Source organism: Egretta garzetta, unplaced genomic scaffold (genome assembly GCF_000687185.1).
Source record: "Egretta garzetta isolate BGI_Z169 unplaced genomic scaffold, ASM68718v1 scaffold215, whole genome shotgun sequence".
NCBI classification, from domain to species: Eukaryota; Metazoa; Chordata; class Aves; order Pelecaniformes; family Ardeidae; genus Egretta; species Egretta garzetta.
The window spans coordinates 6,389,148-6,411,990 of record NW_009259719.1 but is presented as its reverse complement, the minus strand read 5'-3'; the positions used below and the strand labels follow the sequence as shown (position 1 = coordinate 6,411,990).

Here is a 22,843-nt window from a genome sequence, read left to right as displayed (position 1 = left end):
CTTCAGTCTCTCAGAGAAGCTCCACCTTTCTTTGGTAATACACAAAGGCCTCAGTGAAGCTTTCCTGGTGTTTGGGAGGCCATTATGCAAAAATAATCCTAGATCTGGCAATATTTCCCATCTAAGGGGTATCAACTTCTAAGTGTTTTGCCCCAGAGGACTAAAAGAGGTCTGGTGTTTCTTCCCTCAACTTCCCCCTTTCCTGTCAATCTGCAACTCTAGTTCATTTCTTGCTTACAGGCCTGAGTGGGAGCGGAGCCAGAGACTTAGCCCTCAGAATCAAAGGTGGGCACATGTGAGCAAACATGAGTCACACATTTCCCTTTTAATGATTGATTATTAACTGATAATACCCTAATAACCACCAGCTTGGGGAGATAGATCTCCAACTCACATAACAGAAGACTCTGCTGTCCCAGATTTAAAGCACTTCATGAACAACATGCCAAAATTTACAATGACTGATGTAAAAACTCTGCTTTCAATGGGCTTGTTACAAACAGGCTCTTCTCAAAAGGTGGCTCTGGCCCACTCTCCTCAGTTAGCTCTCAGTTTCTTCAAAATTCAGCTCATCCAAACTCAGTTTCCATTCTAGCTGCAGAATAAGCTTCTTGAATAGCAATCTTTAAACTGGCTTACCTAGGATTCCCCTGGGAATTAATTTCACATGTCGAAGTCACGTCACAAAAATACTCCTGGCAATCGCTAGGAAATACAGAACACTCAGATGAAGGAGTTCTTCTACTCATCCCAGGCTTGCAAACACAAGCTGCCTAAGGGAAGGCAACACAGTGATTATAGAGCTGCATTCATCATCTTTTACCCAGTAAGTTACCCTACAAAAGAGCTGTTTAGTTTCCCTTTGCAAAATCTAAGGTGAGGTGAGCAGCTTTGACCAGGACAATGGTGAGCTCATTTGAAGAACTCACCTGGCCATTTTTCAGACCCTTACAGGTTGCTGATATGCTGTTATTGCTCTTACCCCTCCTGGCCGTCGGTAAACACAAATTGTAGAGTTTTCGGGGCAGCCTCCATTGCCGTCAACACAAGGGTTTATGGGCTGGCAAATCTTCCCATCTCCTTGAAATCCTTCTTTGCAGGTACATTGATACTTTCGTGGTCCAAGAACCTTACATATAGCAAAGGAGGAGCATGGAGAAGGAACACAAGGATCCTGAGCTGCAATTAAAGAGATGAGAGGTAAGAGTAAGCGAATTTCTGTTTTCAAAACAGCACCTGCTGCAGCACAGCAGAATGCAAAAGGCCTGGAAAGAATGGAGTATAATGAATTTATACTATTAAATTTCCCAGGAAAATAAAATAATTTCAGACAGCAGATATTTTGGGGTTTTTAATCTGAGTTATTTGGATGACACATTCTTCATATTATTTCAGTAACAGAAGTGTGTGACAGAGGACGCTTGGATTTACTTCTGAATTTCCATCATATCTGAGGTTATATGAAACTGCAGTTTGGTCAGCAAAAACTGCAAAAAGCCAGTGAAAACAGAGCTACCCATAGCTAGCTAATCACATGCATCTTATTGACTTTCTTTTAACAAAACCAATTCACAAACTTAAATTTGAAATCAGTGAAGAAAGCCTCCAATTACACACCTTATTACTTCAACTGGTACAGACTCACCAATGTTGCATTGTCATGGTTATTCAGTACATACTTACAAGTGAGTGCTGGATGGAACCTCCAACTCTAATTCACTTCTTGCTTTGAGGACCAAGTGAGAGAAGAACCAAAAACTTAGCCCTTAATCTTAAAGGGATTCCTAAAAAACAGGTTCTTGAGCCTCTGCAGCGAATTAGGCATTGGATTCACAGTTTTCAAATCCATCCAGAGATATCAGTGCAATAGGATTTTTCTGAACAGGGAACCATTTAGGGTCACAGAGAAGTTTCTCACCTTGGCAAGTGCTCCCACTTCTTCTGTAGCCCAGCTTGCAGTCACACATCGCTGTCCCATCCCTTACCACACACTCGCTGTCGGCCTCGCATGTCATGCCTTTGCAAAGGGGAAGCTCTGGAATCACACAGAAAAGAGTTTCCCTTTGAGCATGCAGAGCACTGCTGGAAGATACAACTTGTCTTACAAAATATCTGGAAATTAAGGCAAATGTGGTTTCCAGATGCTCCCCAGCTAGTACAAAAGTCAGGGGATATAGGCAGTGCGGAGAGCTCTAAATCACTGGCAGCCTAGGTAGAGTCAGCTCCCGCAAGGCTTATAGAGATCTGTCTGGTTTCCAGAGAAAGAACAGAGGCACAAAGAGATGGCACATCTCAGCCACTGTCATGGAGTGGGGAGCACACCCCAGCTTTTCCCTCTGTCTAGATTTCCAGTGCTCATCTTCCTTCTACATTCCCAAGCTATTCATTGCCCCTCAGCTCCTTTTGGGATACATGCATCCAAGCCCATATCATAGTTTAGCTCTAACAACCCCTCTGCAGCTACCAATGTATTTACCTTGGTCACACCTGGGGCCAGTGTAGCTTCCATAGCACGTGCAGCTTCCATTCCCAGTGACGCCGCTGTTGCATTCCCCGTGCACACAGTCACACACTGCAAGGGAAGTCCAGACAAACCTGACCTTCAGCTGCAACGCAGTGCAAAGGGCTCCAGGCATACTGCCAACTGCCCTGGGACTTGGCACCCTGATTTCCCACCAATAACCTACAGCAAATGTAGCTCCTTATAAAAATAGGCCATGCCTTTCAGAGCTTACAGAGGGCAAACTGCATGTCCTGGGCTCAAGAAGTACTGCCTTGTAAGAGTACCCTGAATACAAGACCTAGGCCAGCTTTTCAGGCATGTGTTTTAACTTCCCACTCCTCTAAGTCTCCTGAAGCCAATGTGGAAGGAGGCAGTGAGAACATACCACATCTGTGATCCCAGCATTGGTGTCATCGTGTGACCACAACCACCAAGATCACCTATCTCAGTTGTGTGGATACAAAGCAACTAGGAGCCGGATGAAAAGGGGTCCTTTATGTCCTGGTTTCGGCTGGGATAGAGCTAATTTTCTTCATAGTAGCTAGCATAGTGCTGTGTTTTGGATTTAGTACCAGAAGAATGTTGATAACACACTGATGTTTTCAGCTGTTGCCAAGTAGTGCTCAGACTACTCAAGGACTTTTTGAGCTTCTCCTGCTTGCCCAGGTGCATAACAAGCTGGGAGTACAGCACAGCTAGCACAGCTAACCCAAACTGACCAAAGAGCTATTCCATACCATAGAACGTCATGCTTGGGGGGGGGTTAGTTCGGTCGGTTGGTCGCGGGGAGACTGCTCGCGGCTCGGGGACTGCTTGCGGCTCGGGACGGGCTGGGCATCGGTCGGTGGGTGGTGAGCAATTGCCTTGTGCCTCATTCGTTTTGTATATTCTGTATATTCTGTTATCATTCTCATTATTACTATTATTATTATTTTCTCTTATTAAACTGTCTTTATCTCAGCCCTCGGCTCTAACCTTTTATTTTCTTTCCGATTCTCTCCCCCATCCCACTGAGGGAGGGGGGGAGTGAGCGAGCGGCTGCGTGGTGCTGAGTTGCCAGCCGGGTTAAACCACGACACTTTATCAGCCAGGCTGCACTGGTCATAAATCACTTCCAAAAATGCCATTCCTGAGAAGCAGCACTGTGTGTATTAATTTTGTAAGGAGGGCAACAAGGAAGAAGCTGGGAGACAAGTGGGGCAGTTACAGGAGTCTGGAAAACAGCTGGGAAGTGAGCGTGGGTAGCTTCAGGAATGTAGGTAACAGCCTGGCTAAAAAGAGAGAGGAAACAGGGATAGCCCTGGTAAGGGGGGGGAGAGAGATTTAAAATAGGAAAAATGGACTGTTTGGAGTAAAGGACTGAGAATCTTATGCCTAATGGGACAGTGGAGAAGGGCAGAAAGACAAAATGCCAAGACACCTGCTATTGAACACTGCCAGCTGGCATCCTCTCCTCCTCTCCATCCCCTTCCTCATTCAACCTCCTCCTCCTCCTTCTTTGCTCTCAGTTATTTTTGTGGAGGTTTCACTTGAATTACTCGTTCTTACCTGACTGACAGTCTGGGCCAAAACGATTTTCATCTCGGCAATTCTGGCAGGCAAAACCACTGTATTGCTCCTAGAAGGACCCCAAAATGTCCCACGTTATTCTTCTGTATCATTGCAATGTTCCACACATTGTTATAGTTCAAAGTCTCTCCTCATTTCTGATTTTCTGTGACAGCTGAAGCAATATAGTGAAGAAAACTGATCTAGTTCAGTGCTCTAGTAGTTATTAACCAGCTCCCATGGCAAAGAAGATCATAGTGTAAGCTGACACACAGAGGGGATGCAAAATGCCAGCAAAACTCTGGTGGGCCTTGAGGAAACAATGTCCTGATCACAGACAGGAATGTACCAGCTGGCTTCTGATATCTCTCTGAAAAAGGAATTTGGAATTCACTTCTGCCAATGGGACTTTTGCCATTGATTTTACAGGGCTTAGGGACCTTCAGCATATATTTTAATTGATATAAGGTGTCTCTGAGTTAAATCCAAAATCAACTTTTCTCAAAGCAGGGCCCAAGAGGTAGGACTTTAGCTCACAATGCTATAAATTAAGGATGCTGTAAAAACATACTGTTCATAAGAGAAAGCTTCAAGCCTGACACTGATCCATTAAGCTAAACATTTTAGAAACACTGCTCTATATGGTTCAAATGTGCAGGAACTGTTTATGCTTTTGTTGTACTAAGTCTGGACCTGTAAAGAGAAAAAAAACATCTGTCCTAAATTCTTTTTCTGGTCTCTCCTGCTTTTTCCGAGAAAGGGAGGATCTGCCTGCCAAGGTGCAGGACCAATTAATTTGGGAAATCTATCATCCAAGTCTGGAAAAGGTGCAGCTCATTAAGAGGCAAGTATCTCAGGGCTTCTTGCAGCCATAGACAGACACTGATAATATAACTGATCAGAGGGTTAAATTCATGCAATTCTTTCTTCATTTCTCCCTAGAGATCCTTCCCAACTCCATACCCTCACTGGCAGCGTCTTAGTGCTATGGCAGACCACACCAATCCTCCAGGAAAACCACAGACACTGATGCTGGAATGAAAGAAGCTGCTAATGACCCTCCACCAGACAGAAGGGCTGCCTTCATCCAAAGCATCTGCATAGATGCTATACAACTCCCTCTGGCAAAAGCACATCACCCTCAGAATAAATCATGTACTAACCTCGCAGATGCAGGTCCCATTTTGCTGCATACCATCCAAGCATGTCCCGTGGCCATTGCAGGGATTTTGAGAGCCACCTGGACACTCTAGCAGGCAAGAAACAGGCCAAACAAGATTAGATTGAACAATCAGTACTATATCCCCCTTTCCTTCTCCTCTTCCCCCAGGCATTCCAGTTGTGCAAAAGCAACAGCCTCTTCATCAGCAAAGTCCCTGCCTGCTTATCCAATATACCTTTTATTAAAAGTCTAAGGAAAAGTTCCAATGGGCCATAACTAACTAAATTTCAGCAAAGGCACTGAAACATGTTTTGAGGTTGAGCCACTGCTGCTAGCATCAGCAAGAGGTGGTATCAAACATCTGAGGGAGTTCTGAAACTCAGGACAGACAGGAGCCTGCTTTGCAAAGAAACTGAGCTTTTTCAGCTTTCCCTGACTTCATGAAGAGCTGGGAATGTGCTCAGACAAATATGGCCCACATATCTTTGGAGTGAGGGACCTCCAAATTCTGGGGAGTATTTCTGAAAGTTTTAGACATGCAATTCCTCTGAGGACGAAGCCAATTGCTTATTCAAACCACTTCTGTGTGAGAACAGGCTCAAGCAGATGACCTGCCATCTTCTGCAGGGCTGCAGAGTGTCTTTCCATATTCCAGCAGTCAATCACATGAAAAGTGTTAGCTTAGCAATTCTTGCTTTTGGATTTTGAGACAAGACAAACCAAATTCTCTTTATGTGGCATAAACATGAGTGGGAGCTTTGGGATGGTTATTTTCACCTTGGGTTGGAATTGCTAAGTATTTTCTGTGGCTGAATGGCTGACTAACTCCAGACTATACAGGAGCACGTGTAGCACACTCACTGCAGACTAGAGGGACATCAGAAAGAAATATCTTCCTCTTCCTTTGGAAACTTTCTTAAAGAGGAACAAAAACATCCCTTTCCAAAAGCTTATTTTTAAAGAAGAGACAAAAGGAAGTTCCACCAAAGGAGGTTATGTTATGCGTTAAATGTAAGAGGATTCAACTCATCTGAAGCATTATATTCTGAATCTCCCAGACAGATAACAGAGTCCTTGTGAGTGTTTGAGGAATAATGAAAATTAATCACCTCAATGCATATTTAATGCTCCCTGTTAAAACTGGTTTGACTTATTCAGTAGCTAGAGAGTGTTGTAAAAAAATAAAAAACTTACCATAGCACTCCGTACCCCAGAATCCTGGGCAGCACTTTTTCTCCTCAACTTCCTTTCTACATATGTGATGGCACCCTGGCTGGGATAGGGTATTTTCTCCTAACTTGACATTGTATCTTAAAAAGAACAATCCAAAATTCATGATTACAATACAAACATACCCCATGCTTCTTGGAGGGTTTCTAAGCAATCACACTGCAGTGCCCTGAACTCTGAATGGAAGGAAGGGCACTCATTTCCTTTGCCATACATGCATGCAAGAGTTTGCACCTGGGTTATGTCTTCGCTAAGGATGCCCATTGATTTGAGCCTCAAAAATCGGTTACAAGAAACCTGCCAGGGACTGGGTATGAGACAGGACCCTGGGCAGTCTGAGGGCATCAGGAAAGAAACCTTGAATGCTGGAGGGTTAGACAGCATAGAAACATTAGACTTCACACTTAAATAACCTCGAAAGAACAAAGTCTCCACACAGGACTTGTACCTTTCTGGTTTGCACTAAAGATTCCAGATTGGGATGCTGGAAATTTGGATTTAATAACTGTGTTATTCACAGATTCTCTATGCTATCTTGGACAAACTCCTTAAATCCCCAAAAGAAGCATCTTCTTTTCAACACTTCATCCATCACCTCTACAGACAGGGTAAGCCCTTGATGGCAGTGTCTCTTGTTCTGCATGTATGCAGTACAGAACTACTCTTGGGTCTGTCCAACAACCACCACAAGAGCAGATAACATTCAGAAAAGCTGCATACACTCACATTATTCTCACACTTCATTTTATTTTTGGCACAACATCCTTCCCAAAAGGAACTTGGAAATTGTCTCAATAGCACTGCCGCTTTGGCTTCAATCTGCCTCCTGTGTGTGTCTGTGCAAAAACTGCTATAAACTGCAAAACTGCTACAGCTATTTTTAAAGTATTTCGACAGAATAGAGAATCACAGAAAACAGTAGACAATGGAGCTACATATTAACTGTTAACATTCACTACTGAATAGATATGCAAACAATCACCTATAGTGTTTCATTTTTTAAAAACTTCCTGGTAAATTCAGTTTTCCTTCACCCTTTTCCTATCAGAGCCAAGCTCAACAGAATAAGAGCAAGGAACGCATGAACAAGCAATTGTCATAAAGCAAAATAGGAAGGTAAAAAGTTCAGAGGATTATTGCTGGAAGCTGGGAGGATACACAAGGGGGACTATCATATTATTTTCTTAATAATCCACTATGGGATTCTGGGTCTGAAACAGGTTTCTATGCTAGACAGACCTCTGTTAAGCTGCTACAGCAGGATTAGCAAACTCAGGCTGTTTAAGGCAAGTTAGAGGTAATTATCATGTAATTTGTTCTGTATATATAGAATTTTATGCCCAGAAAAAGTCCGTGGCATTTGCAAGAACACAAAAGCAACAATAATAGGGGCCATAAATCCATTTTTATGCCCCTGAAAATAAAACTCCTTGGATCTTTAGAGCTCAGAAAACACACATGCGCTCTCCTGAAGGCACAAACACTACTCCTTGCATAGCAAACATTAACATGGTTAGGAAATAGGCCTTACCTGCAGCCCCTCATTCCTAATCCTTGGGTGGTCTTTAACCAGCCTCTTGGACACAATGTTTTAGGTGCTGCAGCACAAGCAGTACACTCTGTATTCAAGGTAAACATCGTCTTGATATTGCATCGCATGGATTTTAACTTAAAAAGAAAAACCAGAATGGAAATAAGCCCAAAATGAAATTGTTACCCTAGCCACTCATCTTGCCAACATTTAATATCTTTATCAACGTTGCACCATTCTTTAGATACCACTGGGGAGGACAATGACCAGTACAGCTGCTGGGAGGTACACCACACACTCATATGGGCAAAACCATCATGCTGTGCTGCTGCATGCTACTCTGCCTGGATCTCAGCTAGAAGGCAATAGGGCACATCACAGCTATCTTATCTTTCCCCTATGCCTCACAGCAAAAATTCAAACCATTTCTAAAATAATCATAACCGTGCACTGTTAATTTAAGCTGATCTTTCATAAACAAGTGGTAGTGGTATGTGAGGACAAGCCCTAAATTAATAACCCTTGCCAGAAGACACTGAATTAAAATGCAACACAGCACTTCTGTTTTCCGTGCCATTGATACGATCCAGTTCATTGGTGGTTTCATTGCTGTCTCACTCAGCTGCTCACTCTCTTCGGGTCTGAAGAACCAAATGCATCAGTTCAGGCTATTTCCCAGAGCCCAGGCACTGCTCACACAAATATTTCTCATGGCAATTGTCTTTGAGAAGGTGCGGGAGGCAGGGAGGTGGATTAAAAGAAAAGGCGCGCTGCACCTCTCTGACCACCTGAATGGCCCCTGATGCTTTGACTCTAGGTGAGAAGGACCCCATAAACACTGACAAGAAGATCAGGTAGGAGACTTGGATAATTCACATGGCTGGTGATAAATACAGCACGAGTCCTTCCACCCAACCAGGATAACTTCAAGGGACCGGTCAGGCTTCCTCACAGGGCTTTTCTGTAGCCCTGTACCCACCAGCTCTGCTTCTCCAAATGAAACACAGCCAGAGCAGGTGAAAAACTTGCCAGCTTGCCACTGAAGCTCGTAATTTTACTCCAAAAGGGTTTCCTTGCATTCCTAAACTTCTGGAGTCAAGGCACTGCAGGGAAACCTCATTGCTCATTTTGGAAAGAGACAATGCTTGTCACTGGTGATGGCAGAGAAAAGCTAGGAGGCACGAGCTGTGTTTGCCCCAAAAGGTCACCAGCTGGGAAAAAACCCCCCACAGCTCACCTCAACTGTGCCTCTACAGGCACTGTATTTTCTAAAAATAAAAACATTAGATCAAATTTTGGGAGGCAGCCTTGATCTAGGATTTTTTAAGGCAATCCTGAACAATGCTGTTAATGCAGCAGCTCTCCTGTGCCCAGAATTCCCTGTTTTGGATTCCCATCAGCCATCTCAGCTTTGTTTCCTCTGGACTTAAGCTCAAATACATACATTTGCCTCAAGGCGAGAGAGGAAGCCCATGGCTTCCCATCAGTTATCAACACCTCAGGAAGGCCCTCCCAGCTGATAGCCAGCAGACCCTCCCAGGAAAACCTCCTGAGAGATGACCCTCAAGTCCCAGGTCTGCAGAGACTTCTCCCTGGAACAGTTTTCCTGACTCACACCCACATTCCCTCTGCCTGGAGTTGTTGAGCTTTTTCTCGTCATCACGGATCCATCTTCTCCGTACATGCAAGAATGCTGCCCGATGAAGAAAGTGATTCCTTTGTCTGTGATGGACCCTCATATAGATATTAATTTCTAGCTGTGCATCTTGGGTTTTCCTCACTGTACAGCGACCTCCACTTCCTCTGGTGGCAGAATCCCCAAGGTACCTGTTATGATGGAGACTCTCTTCCTTGCATTATAAACAGCTCAAACCCAATCTGAGATCCACCAAATCCACCAGATCCACAAAGTCCTGTGAGCACCAGCTTTACTAATTTTATCCAGCAGGACAGAGATCAGCTTTGCTGTTCTTTACACTTCCACCCCACTGGCACACAGCACAGTCAGAGGAGATTTCCCCTTTTTCATGGAGCAAAACAGAGAAGATGGCCAATGTGGATGGATAAATGAGGTGCTATCTCCAGAGTACTCTGTCTCAAAAGATTAGCAGTGCCACTGATGGGGAAGGGAAGAAGCCCATCCAACCAGCTGACTGAAGTACAAATTAGGGTTCCAGATTAAAGCTGGGCTTTTGAAAGGAGCCGGTTGAAGCCAAGCATCTGGCAGTAACAGAATGGTGCATCTCCTGCCTTTCTAGTCCCATCAAATCCCAGCTTTTACCTTCATTGAGACAATTCCTCAGAAAGACGAATGGGAAGATGCCCAAGGAAGAAACACTGAGGTGGACACCTTCCCATGAGTTATGATGTTAACATTGTCACAATTACCCCACAAACCTTTATCAGGTGTCTGAGCCACCCTATCTGTACCAAAAAGACCACACAAACAGAAGAGCACAAACCACTAAATTAAAACTCTCCAATCTTCTATTTTATCGTTACTTCCAGGCATCACAAGTTGGCTGCCAGACACAGTTTGACCATTAAATGTCTTCTCTCTCATGGTGGTGGTGGAAGACACCATCATTCACACATTATTCCATTTTCCTTCTCTTTCCTTCACCAGTGTGGCTTCATTTCTAAATGGAGATGGACACTGGAAGAGGAGAAGGGCTATCACTCCTCCCCGTTGTCATGTTTAATTACTTGCAGGTCTCTAAGACAAGACAATTATTGTGGAATCCCCCCTACTCTACCTTCCTGGGGCACTTCATGAGCTGTAGGCAGCTTTCCAGTAAGATCTTCCGCTTTTTATAAGGAAATACACTTGTGTCAGCAGCAACAGGCGGGAGGAAAGAGGAAGAAAACAGCTGTGTGGAAAGCAATAAAAAAAATATTTCCCGCCTTATTTGAGTGACAGAACTGATGAAGCAGTCATTTTCTGGAGTGTTTTGCTTCTCAGGAAAGCAGAAGAGGGAATTAAGGGACATAAATGCAACAATTTGGATACTTGAATTTTGGAGAGGATGAAAGACAGATAGGCGTTTGAGTCAGAGGTGGCTCCTGGGGCACAGCCTCATGGAAAACAATGATGCACTGCTCCCTTGGGCTCATCTGTGACCACTGTTTCTAAGTTTGAAGATGCTGGAGAGGAAGCAGTGAGAGGGAATGTCTGCCCCTGTGATGCAGCAGTGCTGCCTGGTGGACTGAGGGCCAGCGAAGTGCACGGTAGCTACACCAGGGAAAGGGGATGAAAAGAGTCACTGTTCTGATCAGATTATGTGAGCCTGGACTGTATCGCACTTCAGGTGGAAAGCAACAGAAAATGAAGACTGGTGCACTCTCCAACAGCTCCAAAATTAAAGGATGCTTTTAAAGCAGAAGACATTTAGCTGTAGCCAAAAGAAGTTAAGGGCCAGGGTGCCTCTATCCAAACTGAGCTCTGTCTTGCCAGGGCCAGACTGTGCTCTCTTCCCTGCACTCAGACACATGCATGCGCATGAGCAGCCGCTGCCCTCTGTGCTTAGCTGAGACATATCTGAGCTTCTGGATGCTGCAGGGTTTCCTTCCCTCCTCTCACTCTGACATAGATATCCTTTACTTCTCAAGTGCTCATATTTCTCTTATTCCACCTCAAGAGAATAAACTGGGGAGTATTTTTAAGGGCTCGTTTCATTCCCCTCATTTTCTCCTTTTATCTTTTCCTCTCAGAACATTGACACAAATCCTTCTGCATGGCAAAACCTCAAGGAAGAAAGAAAAACAAATTTGGACGTCAGTGTTTGGCTCCAACAATCCTGGGAGCCAGTTCTGGAAACACACATTATCTAATGAATCACCAAGTTTCCAGTGCATTTGCCCTTTACAAAACAGAGCTGTAGACACATGCTTGAGTCATTACAGTAATGTACCTCCCCAAGAAGTTCTTGGTAACACTTCAGCTGAACAGACCAGAGGCTGCTGGACACACAAACCCTTCCCATTTGTCCAAGGAAGACACTTTTCAGCATGAGGATGAACAATCAAGCTCAGAGATCACATAACACAAGATCTGCTGTTGCCCTGGGTGTTTCCCACCATCTCCGCTGCAGAGCAGTACAGGCATAGGGATGCAGAGAGCACTTCCCTCATTTCCTACCTGCCTCCATTACTCATCCAGCACAGCCTGGGACTGGCCTCCTCCCAGCAGAAAAACTTCCACGTTTCTCACATGGGCTGCATCTTCTCCAGCCCATACCAAGAAAAACAAATCAGGCTAACAGATTTGCTGTCATGTTTGAGCCATCAAATCAGAGCCCTGAGGCAACATCACTGAAAAGCAGTTAGCACAAAATCTCTCTTTTCTCTTTTGATGGCCCCTGCAAGTCTCCTGCAAGCCAACAGAGGCCTCTTGTGGAATCACAGCATTTCTATTGCAATCAAATCCAAATGGCCATCCTAACCAATTGAAGACTTCATTAGACCTTTGTTTTTCCTTACCTCCCATTATAACCTTTCAAATGTTTCTTCTCTTTCTCCAAAGTGAGGGAAGCTTTGGGGGAAAAAAAACCCTCTAAAAGGGGGTTATTTTTCCTGGATTAAATAAACTGCTTCAGAGGCGATTTAAAACATTTCACTTCTCTGTGAGTGGGTACTCATTACCTGATATTTTAACCGTTTCACATCAATCAGACACCTCAGTGATTACAGAAATCAACACAGTGTCTCAAAGTCAAGAGACCAAAATTTGCACTTACACCAGCTGAAAATGTGAGCCCATGCCTCCGAACGCACCACTATACCAGAACCCATCTGCCTGGAACCCGTGCTTCCAGACAAAAAATAAAACATTAGTAGAGACACTTCTTCGACTCACATTTGTATTATCCCACAAGCCCAAAGGTTCCTGAGGTACTTGCCTTATTTAGATGCTTATTAGTCATTTATGACCCTTTTATGAAAGGGTCTATACAGAAGCCTCCACCCAAAGTTCTGACACTGAAGCATCTTTTCAGTGCTCTGGCTTTTTCTAAATTAAGTCTTTCAGACTCACATGCACCTTCCTTAGCACAGGTCTGTCCACTCCCCCAAGGGCCCTCTTTGTCATTCAAGGCATGACAAGTCTTCCATAGCTCAGATCCCCAAGGAATACGACTTCCAAATGCCTCACACAACTTCTGACTTTGTAGGCCAGTCCATTCCTCCAACAGCAAGACACAACAAGGGCGATGGCAGAAGACAATATAGTACCAATTAGTGTGAATTCTAGCCTACAGAAAATGAGATGCCTCACCATGGAGCCTCAACCACAGATCTACAAAGGCATCATACATTCTTCTAGATGATGCTGCTAAACACAAGGAGAGGGGCAAAGGAATCAAAAGAAAATCAACAAAACTGAAACATAATGGAAAGTATTCCACCCTCCTCACTGGGGAGCTGCTGGGAAACACACTTGAAACAAATGTATTTACCCTGTTGCAAAGCAACAATTTGATGAGATTTAAAAATTTTTTTTAATAAAATTCTCCTGGGAAACTTATGGACCTGTGCTGCCGGATGCTGAGCTCCTTTCACATGTACTGGAAATTGCAGAAGACAAAGATGTCCAGTCCTTTCATACTGTTACTTTTGCATTCAGTGCTGACCATAAATACAAACTTAATCTGATCTAAAATTCAGGTAGCTCCCTTCAACTTTATTTTTAGCCCCTCAGTTTAGGCTATACATACACCCATCCATAAGCAGAAAAGATACCTTACACTCCTGAAGTTTAATAGATGTTATTCTGTACCTAACTAAACGTAAATGAAAAAAGGAATTTTGTGGTGACTATTCATAACAAGCAACCATCCAAACGTGAAGAACCGTTCCATGAACATTCAAAGACTCACAGACTTACCTTCTGACTCTGGCAGTCAGCTTTGGGAGTGAGGCATGCTGCTAAGAAGAAAAACAGCAACCCAGGAGGATACATTTTCATGCTTTTACAGGCAGGACCCTTTCCACAAAAGGGGTGGCGATAGAGGCTGCAATTTCTGTAAGATAAGACCGCCTACTAAGAATCAGATCCAAGACAAACCAGAGGTTAAAAGTGAACAGGGACAGAGCATTTTTGCACGCTGCTCTTGGGCTGCAAAGTCTTCAGAAGTGGATCTGATACTTCTAGCATTATGTCTGAGTCAATACCACCTTTTTCTTTCTTTCTTGTTTTAAATGCACAAGCAGAACTCCTTACTAAAAGGTTTACTCAAAACAGGAACATCTACGGATTTCCTCTTACATATCAGTTCAAAACAGAAGGAAGGAAATCCTTAGTTTTCAACTAATTGGAATGAAAAGAGGTTAACTGTATACTTAACTGAAGGCAACGGGCAAACTTAAATACCAGGAATTCATGAAGGGTAAGTTAATTTCCTTCTACCACTGATGTTAATATGCGCACACCACCTCAAACAGAACGTAGACCTGACCATTGCCTATCCCAAAGTATGCATGAACAAAGCAATGAGTGATGTGCTGCACTTCAGAGCAGTAATGTTAAGCACATCCTATCAATCAATCAAGCACGCTGGGTAAGCTTTGATATTTAAATAAATATTTGTCAGCAAGAAAAGCATCACATTTTTCAGGTGCTATGGCAGCAGTGGCAAAATACATAATTTTCCAAACACCTGCTGAAAGATTCATGAATCCATAGTACTTAGAATAGGCAAGTCCCAAAATGGGATTAAAAAAATATACGCTAGCCTGAGGTACGGTCTGCAATTGAATTTCTCCTTTTGAACTTTACAAATAACCAAGAATTAATTATTGACAGATTTTACATGGATTTTGTCTCCCTGCACTGCCAAGAGAACCCACTGTACTGAGCAGTCTGAAGACTGCTTCTGTTAGTAACAAATCCTACTAAGCAATGAGGTATCTTTTCATTTTTGAGCCACTAATAGTACATGAAGGTGCCTAAATGAAACCAGGATAGGAAGTTACTCGTGTGTACATAAATAATTGAGAGCATTAATATTTTTTGTCCCCTGCATGCATACACAGATACACATGCTAACATATAAAGTATGTAAGAACTGCTGTACTTACTAGTGCTGTTAATCGTGCTTTACCTCTTCCTCCATCCTACAGAGACAGCCAGCATCATTAACAGCAAGCACTATTATATATCCTGCACTAACAGGAAGCAGATAAGGCATACAACAATCCACTGCAACCCATGTGAGAAGTACCAGCCCACAACTCAATCTGACGACTCAGCATGCTTGTCCCGTTACAGGACAACTGCAGCCCTGGGACCATTGCTGCCCAACAGACAGCCGCTTTGTCAAGGTCAGAGGGTTTGCACAGCTCTGGAAACCATTTGGTACCCTGCAGATCTGTGAAATGAGGCAGAGGCAACAGCTCAGACCAGTTCTGGTGGGATGGCAAAGTTAAAATTGTCAGTGGGGACGTTCTTGTAGATGGGGACATTAGTATGGAAGCTGTACAATGCTTTCTTTACCTACAGTCATGGTACTAGACTGGTCGTGTAAACAGACGAATGAGACCGCTTCTCTGCACCATGCTACCTGTTAGGCATATGCAGCTAAAAGAGGCAGCCTAGGAGTCCCACAAAGCACATCCTGAGATCTGTCAAAGTGCTCAACATCTGACTGCTTCTAAACTGTCCAGAATTTACAGAGGAAATACCCGTTAATGCATTAAGAGTGAAGCCACAGGACTTGCTATGTCACTACCAATTAAAAGAATATGTGAGACAGGAAAACTGGGGAAGACAACCTTCATCAAAGGAAAATTTATAGGCAAAACCTGTAAAGATCTGATGACAGAGCATGCAGATAGGCCCGTGCAGGCAGGATAGAAGGGTTTCATTCATGTCCTAGTCAACATTTGATTGAAACAGGACTGTGCAAATCCAGTTTTAAAACGTACAGTAGGAGTTGTCAACTCTCTGCCAGTGTGCTTATCTGTGAGGTTTAGCACATGGGCTTTTGTTTGTTTTGGAAAGCATGGAGGTTGACTTATCAGTCAAGTAGCTCCTACACAGCAGAAGAAGGCTGGTTTAGGAGTTGAAGTCACAGATGTGGGTCTCAGAAGCATCATTTTCAAGTTCTGACCCCAAAACAGACAACTTCTACAAAACACTAATAATTTACCTGTGGTCTCAGTCTCCCAAATCACCAGCAGGTTGTTGGCAAGCAGCAGTGCTGCTATTTTTTCCTCACTCAGTCTTTTTGCTTTATGCACTGATGAAAGGTTTGGTCCTCTAAAGTAACTTATCTAAAACCTAGCATTTTTTCTGTGAACACATCAACATTCAGAGTTGAGAAACTGCTCGCAAAAACTACTCAACCCGTTCGATGGGAGGAAAGAAAAGCCATCTGGGTAAAGGCAAAAAATACAGCTACGAACTCTTCCAGCCTCCCTGCCTGTGTCACACGCTGCATTTTAAAATGCTGGGTCACCAGCCCTTCTCTGTGAAGTGCGTGCAGCCCTGGCTAGCTTGGGCAATTTCCTGCCATTGAAATCTTTTGTTTAAGCAATCTTTACAGAAATTACAGAGCCAAGACAAATGATTTACCATCCAGTCTATCTTGCCACACAGCTTCTGTGGGAGCTGACCATTCGGTTACATCCACAGTGAGAAACAGACTTGCGTTCCACTCTTCTGGGAAAGAACACAGTCTGTTCACTCCGAATTAGAAGTGCATAAGAAGGCTGTAAGCCTGAAGAGGTACTTGCAAAGGATTGAACAGACCAAGCCAGAAGTACTTGAGTGTAGGAAGAGGGCCTGCTGTATCATACTTACTGAACACGGCCCTGAGGCTCTTGGTGTAGAGGCTAGGACACAATCCTACTTTTAGGGGCTTTTTTCTTTTGGCAAGCTGGAAGGAACAGGAATTTTCAAGTTTGCTGATAAAAGCAAAAAAAGCGGAAGGGTCACACAGCAAATAAGAGTCTGTTTATCTCTGTCACACGCAATGATCCAATTCCAAGCAGACAGGTAGGGGTGCCTAAGCACAATGTTTTCATGTGATTCAGGAAGAAATTATCACAGCTGCTCCCATCCTGTTAGTTCAAAACCTCGAAGCAGTACAAATGTCAGTACATAAATGCTGTAAGTCATGGCCTATTTATTGGTATTGACTCCCAGTTCCTTTATGCATGCTCCTGCAGTGAAAGCTAGCTACATATTCCCCATCTCTTGGTTTTACTTTTGTACCTTTCCCACCTACTAAGCAGTGCTCTGGTATTGTACTAGGAGAGTCAGGCACTAAATTCCCCACAGATATTCAATAGGAATTAGACATCTCAACGAACAGGCTGAGCTATTCAAACTCAGCACCTGCTCACGTCAGCAGGACTGAAGATGCAGTATTTTCCCATGGTGGTGCTGCTTATCCTTCACGTACTGTTACCTGTAAGGGATAGAAAGGGTCTATGATGTGCTTGACTAAAGCTATAGCCAACAGTTTGCCAGGGATTGCACAGAAGCACCTACGTGAAAACAGCTTAACAGAGAGGAGAGCTGGGATCCCACTATCTCAGCATTTAGAAGTGCTGGGAGTTCTTGTCGTCCCCTCTCAAGACAACTTAAGTTCTGAAGCACAAGGGATTAGTGCCCAGCTTACCACCTCCAGCTATTACTCTTCATGTATCTATTTAGGTGGGTTTTTTCCAGTGTTGGCCAGTGTCTGTCTTCAGCACCTCCTTGGTCTAATGAGTTTCATACCTCACCTTTTTCCACATCAATTTTTAGCTTTCCAAGTTACTACATGTCCTTCATCATCAGGGAGATAGCAGGAAACAGAAGTTTGTAGTCTGTCTGCTCTGAACCACAACTTTATGCTTTTTCTCATGTTGCTGCTTCTCTGACAAAGATTTAGTACATTTGAAGATTAATACCACAGAAAAACTTTTTGATCAGACACATTAAGGAAAGAAGTGGCATTGTGTGTTCCTTTTTTTTTTTTTTAAAGAAACTCCTTATCAAAGCTGACAAGAACAGGAAGACAAGTCAAAGGGGCTGATGTAAATACGTCACTATTCGGTATATCTACAGCCAGGCAGACCAGAGTGCTGTAAAAGCAGCATGGGAATGGACACAGGACAGACAGGATGCAGGTCACGCTGTCATTTCTTCTTGCAAAGAAAACACGGTTTAGCTCAGGTCAGCACCTCATTTACCTCTTCCTAATGAGATTAATTTACCATTTTTTAATTGTAATACAAGGGAAGTTTTAAAACCTTTGGCCCCAGCAGATAATACTGAACATAAATAATTACATAGGTCTTCCCAGGGTGGCAGGCATCTACAACAGCTGCAATGCCAGACCATGGGAGTTTAAGATAGTTTAGGAGATACTTTCCTGAAAATCACCTCCCCACCTGCCTACACATGCATCTGCTCATAACTTTAGCTACTTAGATACCATCTTCATGTTGAACAAGGGTTGGAAGCTGTAAGAGATTTCAGTATAAAAGATTACTAAAGAAATAGAAATACACATGCAGGGCTTTGTAGTACTCTTGCAAAAAGAGGATGAAATCAAGACTGCTTTACATGACCACAACAGACCAACAAAGCCACTTCATTTCACAAAACTTTCTGTAGAAACTAATTGTGGAAAGCTCTCAGAAGTCCACAAAATGAAACAATAGCCAATTCATGAAGTTCAAGATGAAGGAAAATTCATTTTAATAAATCCCTGCATTTAGAATCTTCAGTCAATAAAGACAACAGGCTGGTGCTGAGGAATGACAGTGAATAAAGTTTTTCAGCTTAATGTTGCCCTTAAATGTTTGCACCCACAAAGCACTGCAACCCCAGCAGGTTTTAACACTGGTAAAAGAGCAGGGGATCAGATATCTGGTGGCAGAAGAGAGGGGGACTTCTTATTTTGAGTTTAGTTGGGTTGTGGGTTACTGTTTTCCCTAGGTAAAAATGAACAAAAGCTAAAGTGTCAGGGAAGACACTTTACTTTGCATAGCCCATGCTTTATGTGGCAGAGTATAAAAGATTATTTATTGAAAAAATGACCTGAAAATAAACAATTCTGATAGCACCATAGATGAGATACTTAATGGAAGAATCAAGAAATACTGCAGTACACATCTAATGAATTATTGAGCATTTTGTTAATCTTAAAATGTGATTACCAAGATCTCAAGGAAGAATTGTACCCATTTCCTGGATTAATAATCTGATCCAAAGGGATAGACTTTTTTTTTAAGTTTTAAACAGCTGTGGATTTAAAGAATTTCAAGTTTAATCACAGCTGTGTTCTTGCTGCAATAAAATCTGAAAAGAGACCTCAACTGCTCAAACTATGTAACAAGCAGGGGATTATCTTTGTTTATTCTAACACAAGATTCTATGTTACACACTAGTGTATTTAAATACATTTGAACAGTTGAGCTTTACAAAGGATGCTGAGAAACAGAACTCTGGTTTCAGACAGGCCTTATACATAATATGGAAGCAGGGTTGACTTATGCAGAAACAACAAGTATAACCCCTAGAATGAAAGGCAGAGAAACCTATTCGCATCAGCTCAAATCCTAGGCAATTCCATAGGACTCATTACAGATTCCCTTTGCATTCACTTAAACCATAAACCATGTTGTAAATGATCTGTTCATCTGGTAAATTCTCTCAGATTGAGTTGCCCCAGGCTCCTCTTAAGTGCTACCTACAGGAATTATAAATAAGCAATTAAAAGAGTTACTTCAGAAAGAACTAATGAACTAATTATTTTATCCCTAGGATTTTTATTTTAGAAGTTACATTTTTTTCTACCTAATGACAATTAAGCTTAAATGAACATAAGTATCCTTGAAATTTCAGGGAATAAAAGACCTCTAACATACAGGAAAATTTAGTTTTCCCCCCCAAGAACCTACAGTACCTACCTTAATTGTTCTGTTTGGTGTGAGCTTGAGAGGGGCTAGGTTCTCTCCACTAAACTGTAAAACAGAGCAGCACTCAAGTAATGCTCCTCACCTCTTTGGTTGCTTAGGGAACTCCACTGCATCCTGCAACACAATTTGACTTTGGCTGCCTGTGTCTGTCATCCGTGCACTGACTGCAACACTTCTGGCATCTAGAGGCCAAAGAACACAGCCAAGCTACCCAACAGCATGGAAAAATACTCCTTGGAGCCACCAAATTCCCAGTGCCACTGTGGACTTGCCATTCTTGGAGAAAACTCAGAACTTCTTTGGACCAGGCCCTGAGCAATCTGTTCAAAGTTTTCCCTGTTCCGAACTTGACTGTTGGACCTCCAGAGGTCTCTCTGAACCTAAAGCTTTCTACGTGTTTTTTAAGAAGCATCAGTTTTAAGCAACATCAGCTGGCACATATGTATCAAAACTGTCTTACCGTTCTTAATCCCAGTGAATGTAGAACAGTTTTTCAAAGTTTCAGTATTTGTCTTCATAATAGTGAGTAGGGATTTTACTGTCATGGGGGAGGCTAAAACTTGTTAGGCACAGTAATATTCAAATTAAAGATGACAGTTTGGTAAGCAAATCCCTAAGTATCTGATGGAGATAGAAAAGTACTTGAAATAAATCCTCCTTAAATGGAGTTGCAGATCCTCAGTTTCCATGACAGCTCTATTTCTGGACCAGTACAAATCTGCTATAGTAGAATAAACTATTTTCTTCTTTCATCCTGCTGCATATTTCATACTTTACAATACACTCTAGGAACATAATATGTGCTGAACTGCCATATGGTACCCTGAAAGCACAAGATAAAATTGAATAAAGACACGGCCAGAAAAAAACTGTCAAATTACACTTTATTGTATTGACAAAATAGGCAAAAGAAAGACTTTGTGTTCAGAGATACAAATTCATTATTTGCTGACAAAATGCTCATATACCCATGTTGGGTATTTCCACTTTCAAGTCGATACTGAGTAGAGATCTAACAGGCAGTTCTTTATCCTAGGATAAGGAAAAAGAATGCCCATGAAACTAATTTCATATGTAAGTGTCACCTGCTTGTGGCTCAAATTTTACTGCTAAGTTCATGATTGGCAGCAAATAATTACATTTGACCTCGAAGAAAAAATATGTAAAACTGTAAGATCATTAAATAATAAGCATTAGCAGCATACCCAAAATACTTCTTGTACAAAGAACATTGCACTTGAACATACACAAGCATTTACCCTTATTTACACATTAGAATTTGTATAGAACAGCAAGACTGATATATACAGAAAAATAGTGGAAACCTTAACAGCCCTAGACAACAGCATATCTAGTGTTGACTCCTTAATTTTTCCATACAGTTTCCCAGGATGTCTCATGATTTTTTTTTTTACTATATACTATTGCATAAAAAATAAGACTTTACAAGTAGTTCAGTCCCCAGTTAACACTTCAGAGTATTTCTATGTACTATTAAATGTTCACTGCACTAGGGAGCAAGGGAGTGCAGGTCAGCTCCTTATTAAAAAACAGAACTTGACAAGTGCTACCTATTTAAACACTGTGCTTTACCTTATAGCAGACACTGAAATCACTTAGCTGTGCAATAATCACCCAGTGAGTTCCAAGGGCAGTTCCCTACCACACAAGATCTCCCACTGTCTTGCAAGCAATGAAATTAATTTCTCCCTGCTTTCTGCACTTGGGATAAAGATGTACCACTGGATCTCTCTGCTCCTGCTGCCTTCTTGTTTAGCATTTCCTTTTGGGGCACTTTCAGTTTCTCCAAAGTGATCCAGTGTTAAATTCTGCATCAGATCCTGATTCTGAACATCATCAAACACAAATGTAAGGGCCTGTGGATATGTCTGATAACCCATAAGTACTCTATCTAAATCCCGGATTCGTCTTCCATCTGCAAGCTGATACTTATCTCTCTTTGGTGGTTCCTTAGCAAATTCAGGTAGTGGGTAACTGATATAATCTTCATCAAAGAGGAACAAATCAGAGCTGGTTAATATGAGTGTTTTAGGTTGAAGCGAACTAGTGTTCTGGGCAGATCCTTCGACATGATTTACTTGAAATGCTAACACATACAGAAGGATGTTGAGGGACTGAAGATTAGTCAAACCATCCATCTTCTCTGACACAAGAAAAGCAAGGTCCCCAATTTCCTCTTCATTTGGATAAATAAATTTTACTCTGCTAGAATGAATCAGTTCATAATTCTCCATTTTTCCTGCAAGAAACATACATTATTATACTTTCATTTAATACTATACAATACTTTCTTAATGCATTAGGATAAGCAACAACTTTTGACAGGTGGCTGCAGCTGAAAGAATTCAAGTTTTGTATCTTTTCATATATGGCTTTACTTGTATACAATATTGGAATAATTTTATTTGGATTGCAGATCTCTGCTGGAATCTCTCTTGCATTACTAACATACTTTTCTGCAAATTTCCAACCACATAACTTGTTCAGGGCAATGGCAGAAGAGGTTAGAGGTACTACAGCTGGATTCTCTTACCAGAGATTATCCACCTCCTCTGCCTCCTTCCCACTCCCCAGTTCTGAACTCACTAAAAGCATTATCACCAAACACAAACAAAATCCCTGCTTCTTTTAAGCAGAGAGAGAAGGCAGAAATTAAAGCAGAAGAACAAAAAACCCAACTCTACATGAATTGCTTTTATATTCCTACTGGATAAGCACATTCCTCTGCTCCATGCTATGTTATGGAGCAGGAGGAGGTTACACTGCAGTCCCTTACTCCTTTTAAGTGCTGAAATACAATAAATCTTGAAGGAAACATGCCTACTTTTTTCACCTAAATCAGTTGGTCTAATAAAAGACATAACTTCCCATCAAACCTCACACTTCCTGGGCACACACAGTTTCTCCTTAAAACAGTAACAATCACTCTTCAGGAATG

The 22,843-nt window shown here is 42.3% G+C and overlaps 2 protein-coding genes across 2 annotated transcripts in view; both read right to left on the bottom strand.

The window, feature by feature from the left end:
* STAB1 (stabilin 1) overlaps positions 1-15,076 on the bottom strand; it is a 68,214-nt gene extending 53,138 nt beyond the window's left edge. The window contains exons 1-10 of the mRNA XM_035894671.1: positions 15,049-15,076; positions 13,856-14,008; positions 7,975-8,111; positions 6,408-6,523; positions 5,215-5,300; positions 4,052-4,121; positions 2,477-2,572; positions 1,919-2,035; positions 983-1,179; positions 640-773 (exon numbers count right to left, since the gene is read on the bottom strand). Of these exons, the coding sequence (XP_035750564.1) occupies positions 640-773; positions 983-1,179; positions 1,919-2,035; positions 2,477-2,572; positions 4,052-4,121; positions 5,215-5,300; positions 6,408-6,523; positions 7,975-8,111; positions 13,856-13,936 (1,034 nt within the window). The 5' untranslated portion in view covers positions 13,937-14,008; positions 15,049-15,076. The remainder of the gene's footprint in view (positions 1-639; positions 774-982; positions 1,180-1,918; positions 2,036-2,476; positions 2,573-4,051; positions 4,122-5,214; positions 5,301-6,407; positions 6,524-7,974; positions 8,112-13,855; positions 14,009-15,048) is intronic.
* A 5,708-nt stretch (positions 15,077-20,784) lies between these two features.
* The window catches only part of NISCH (nischarin), a 29,665-nt gene continuing 27,606 nt past the window's right edge, over positions 20,785-22,843 (bottom strand). Inside the window, exon 21 of the mRNA XM_035894683.1 lies at positions 20,785-22,144. Coding sequence (XP_035750576.1) covers positions 21,516-22,144 — 629 coding nt within the window. The 3' untranslated portion in view covers positions 20,785-21,515. The remainder of the gene's footprint in view (positions 22,145-22,843) is intronic.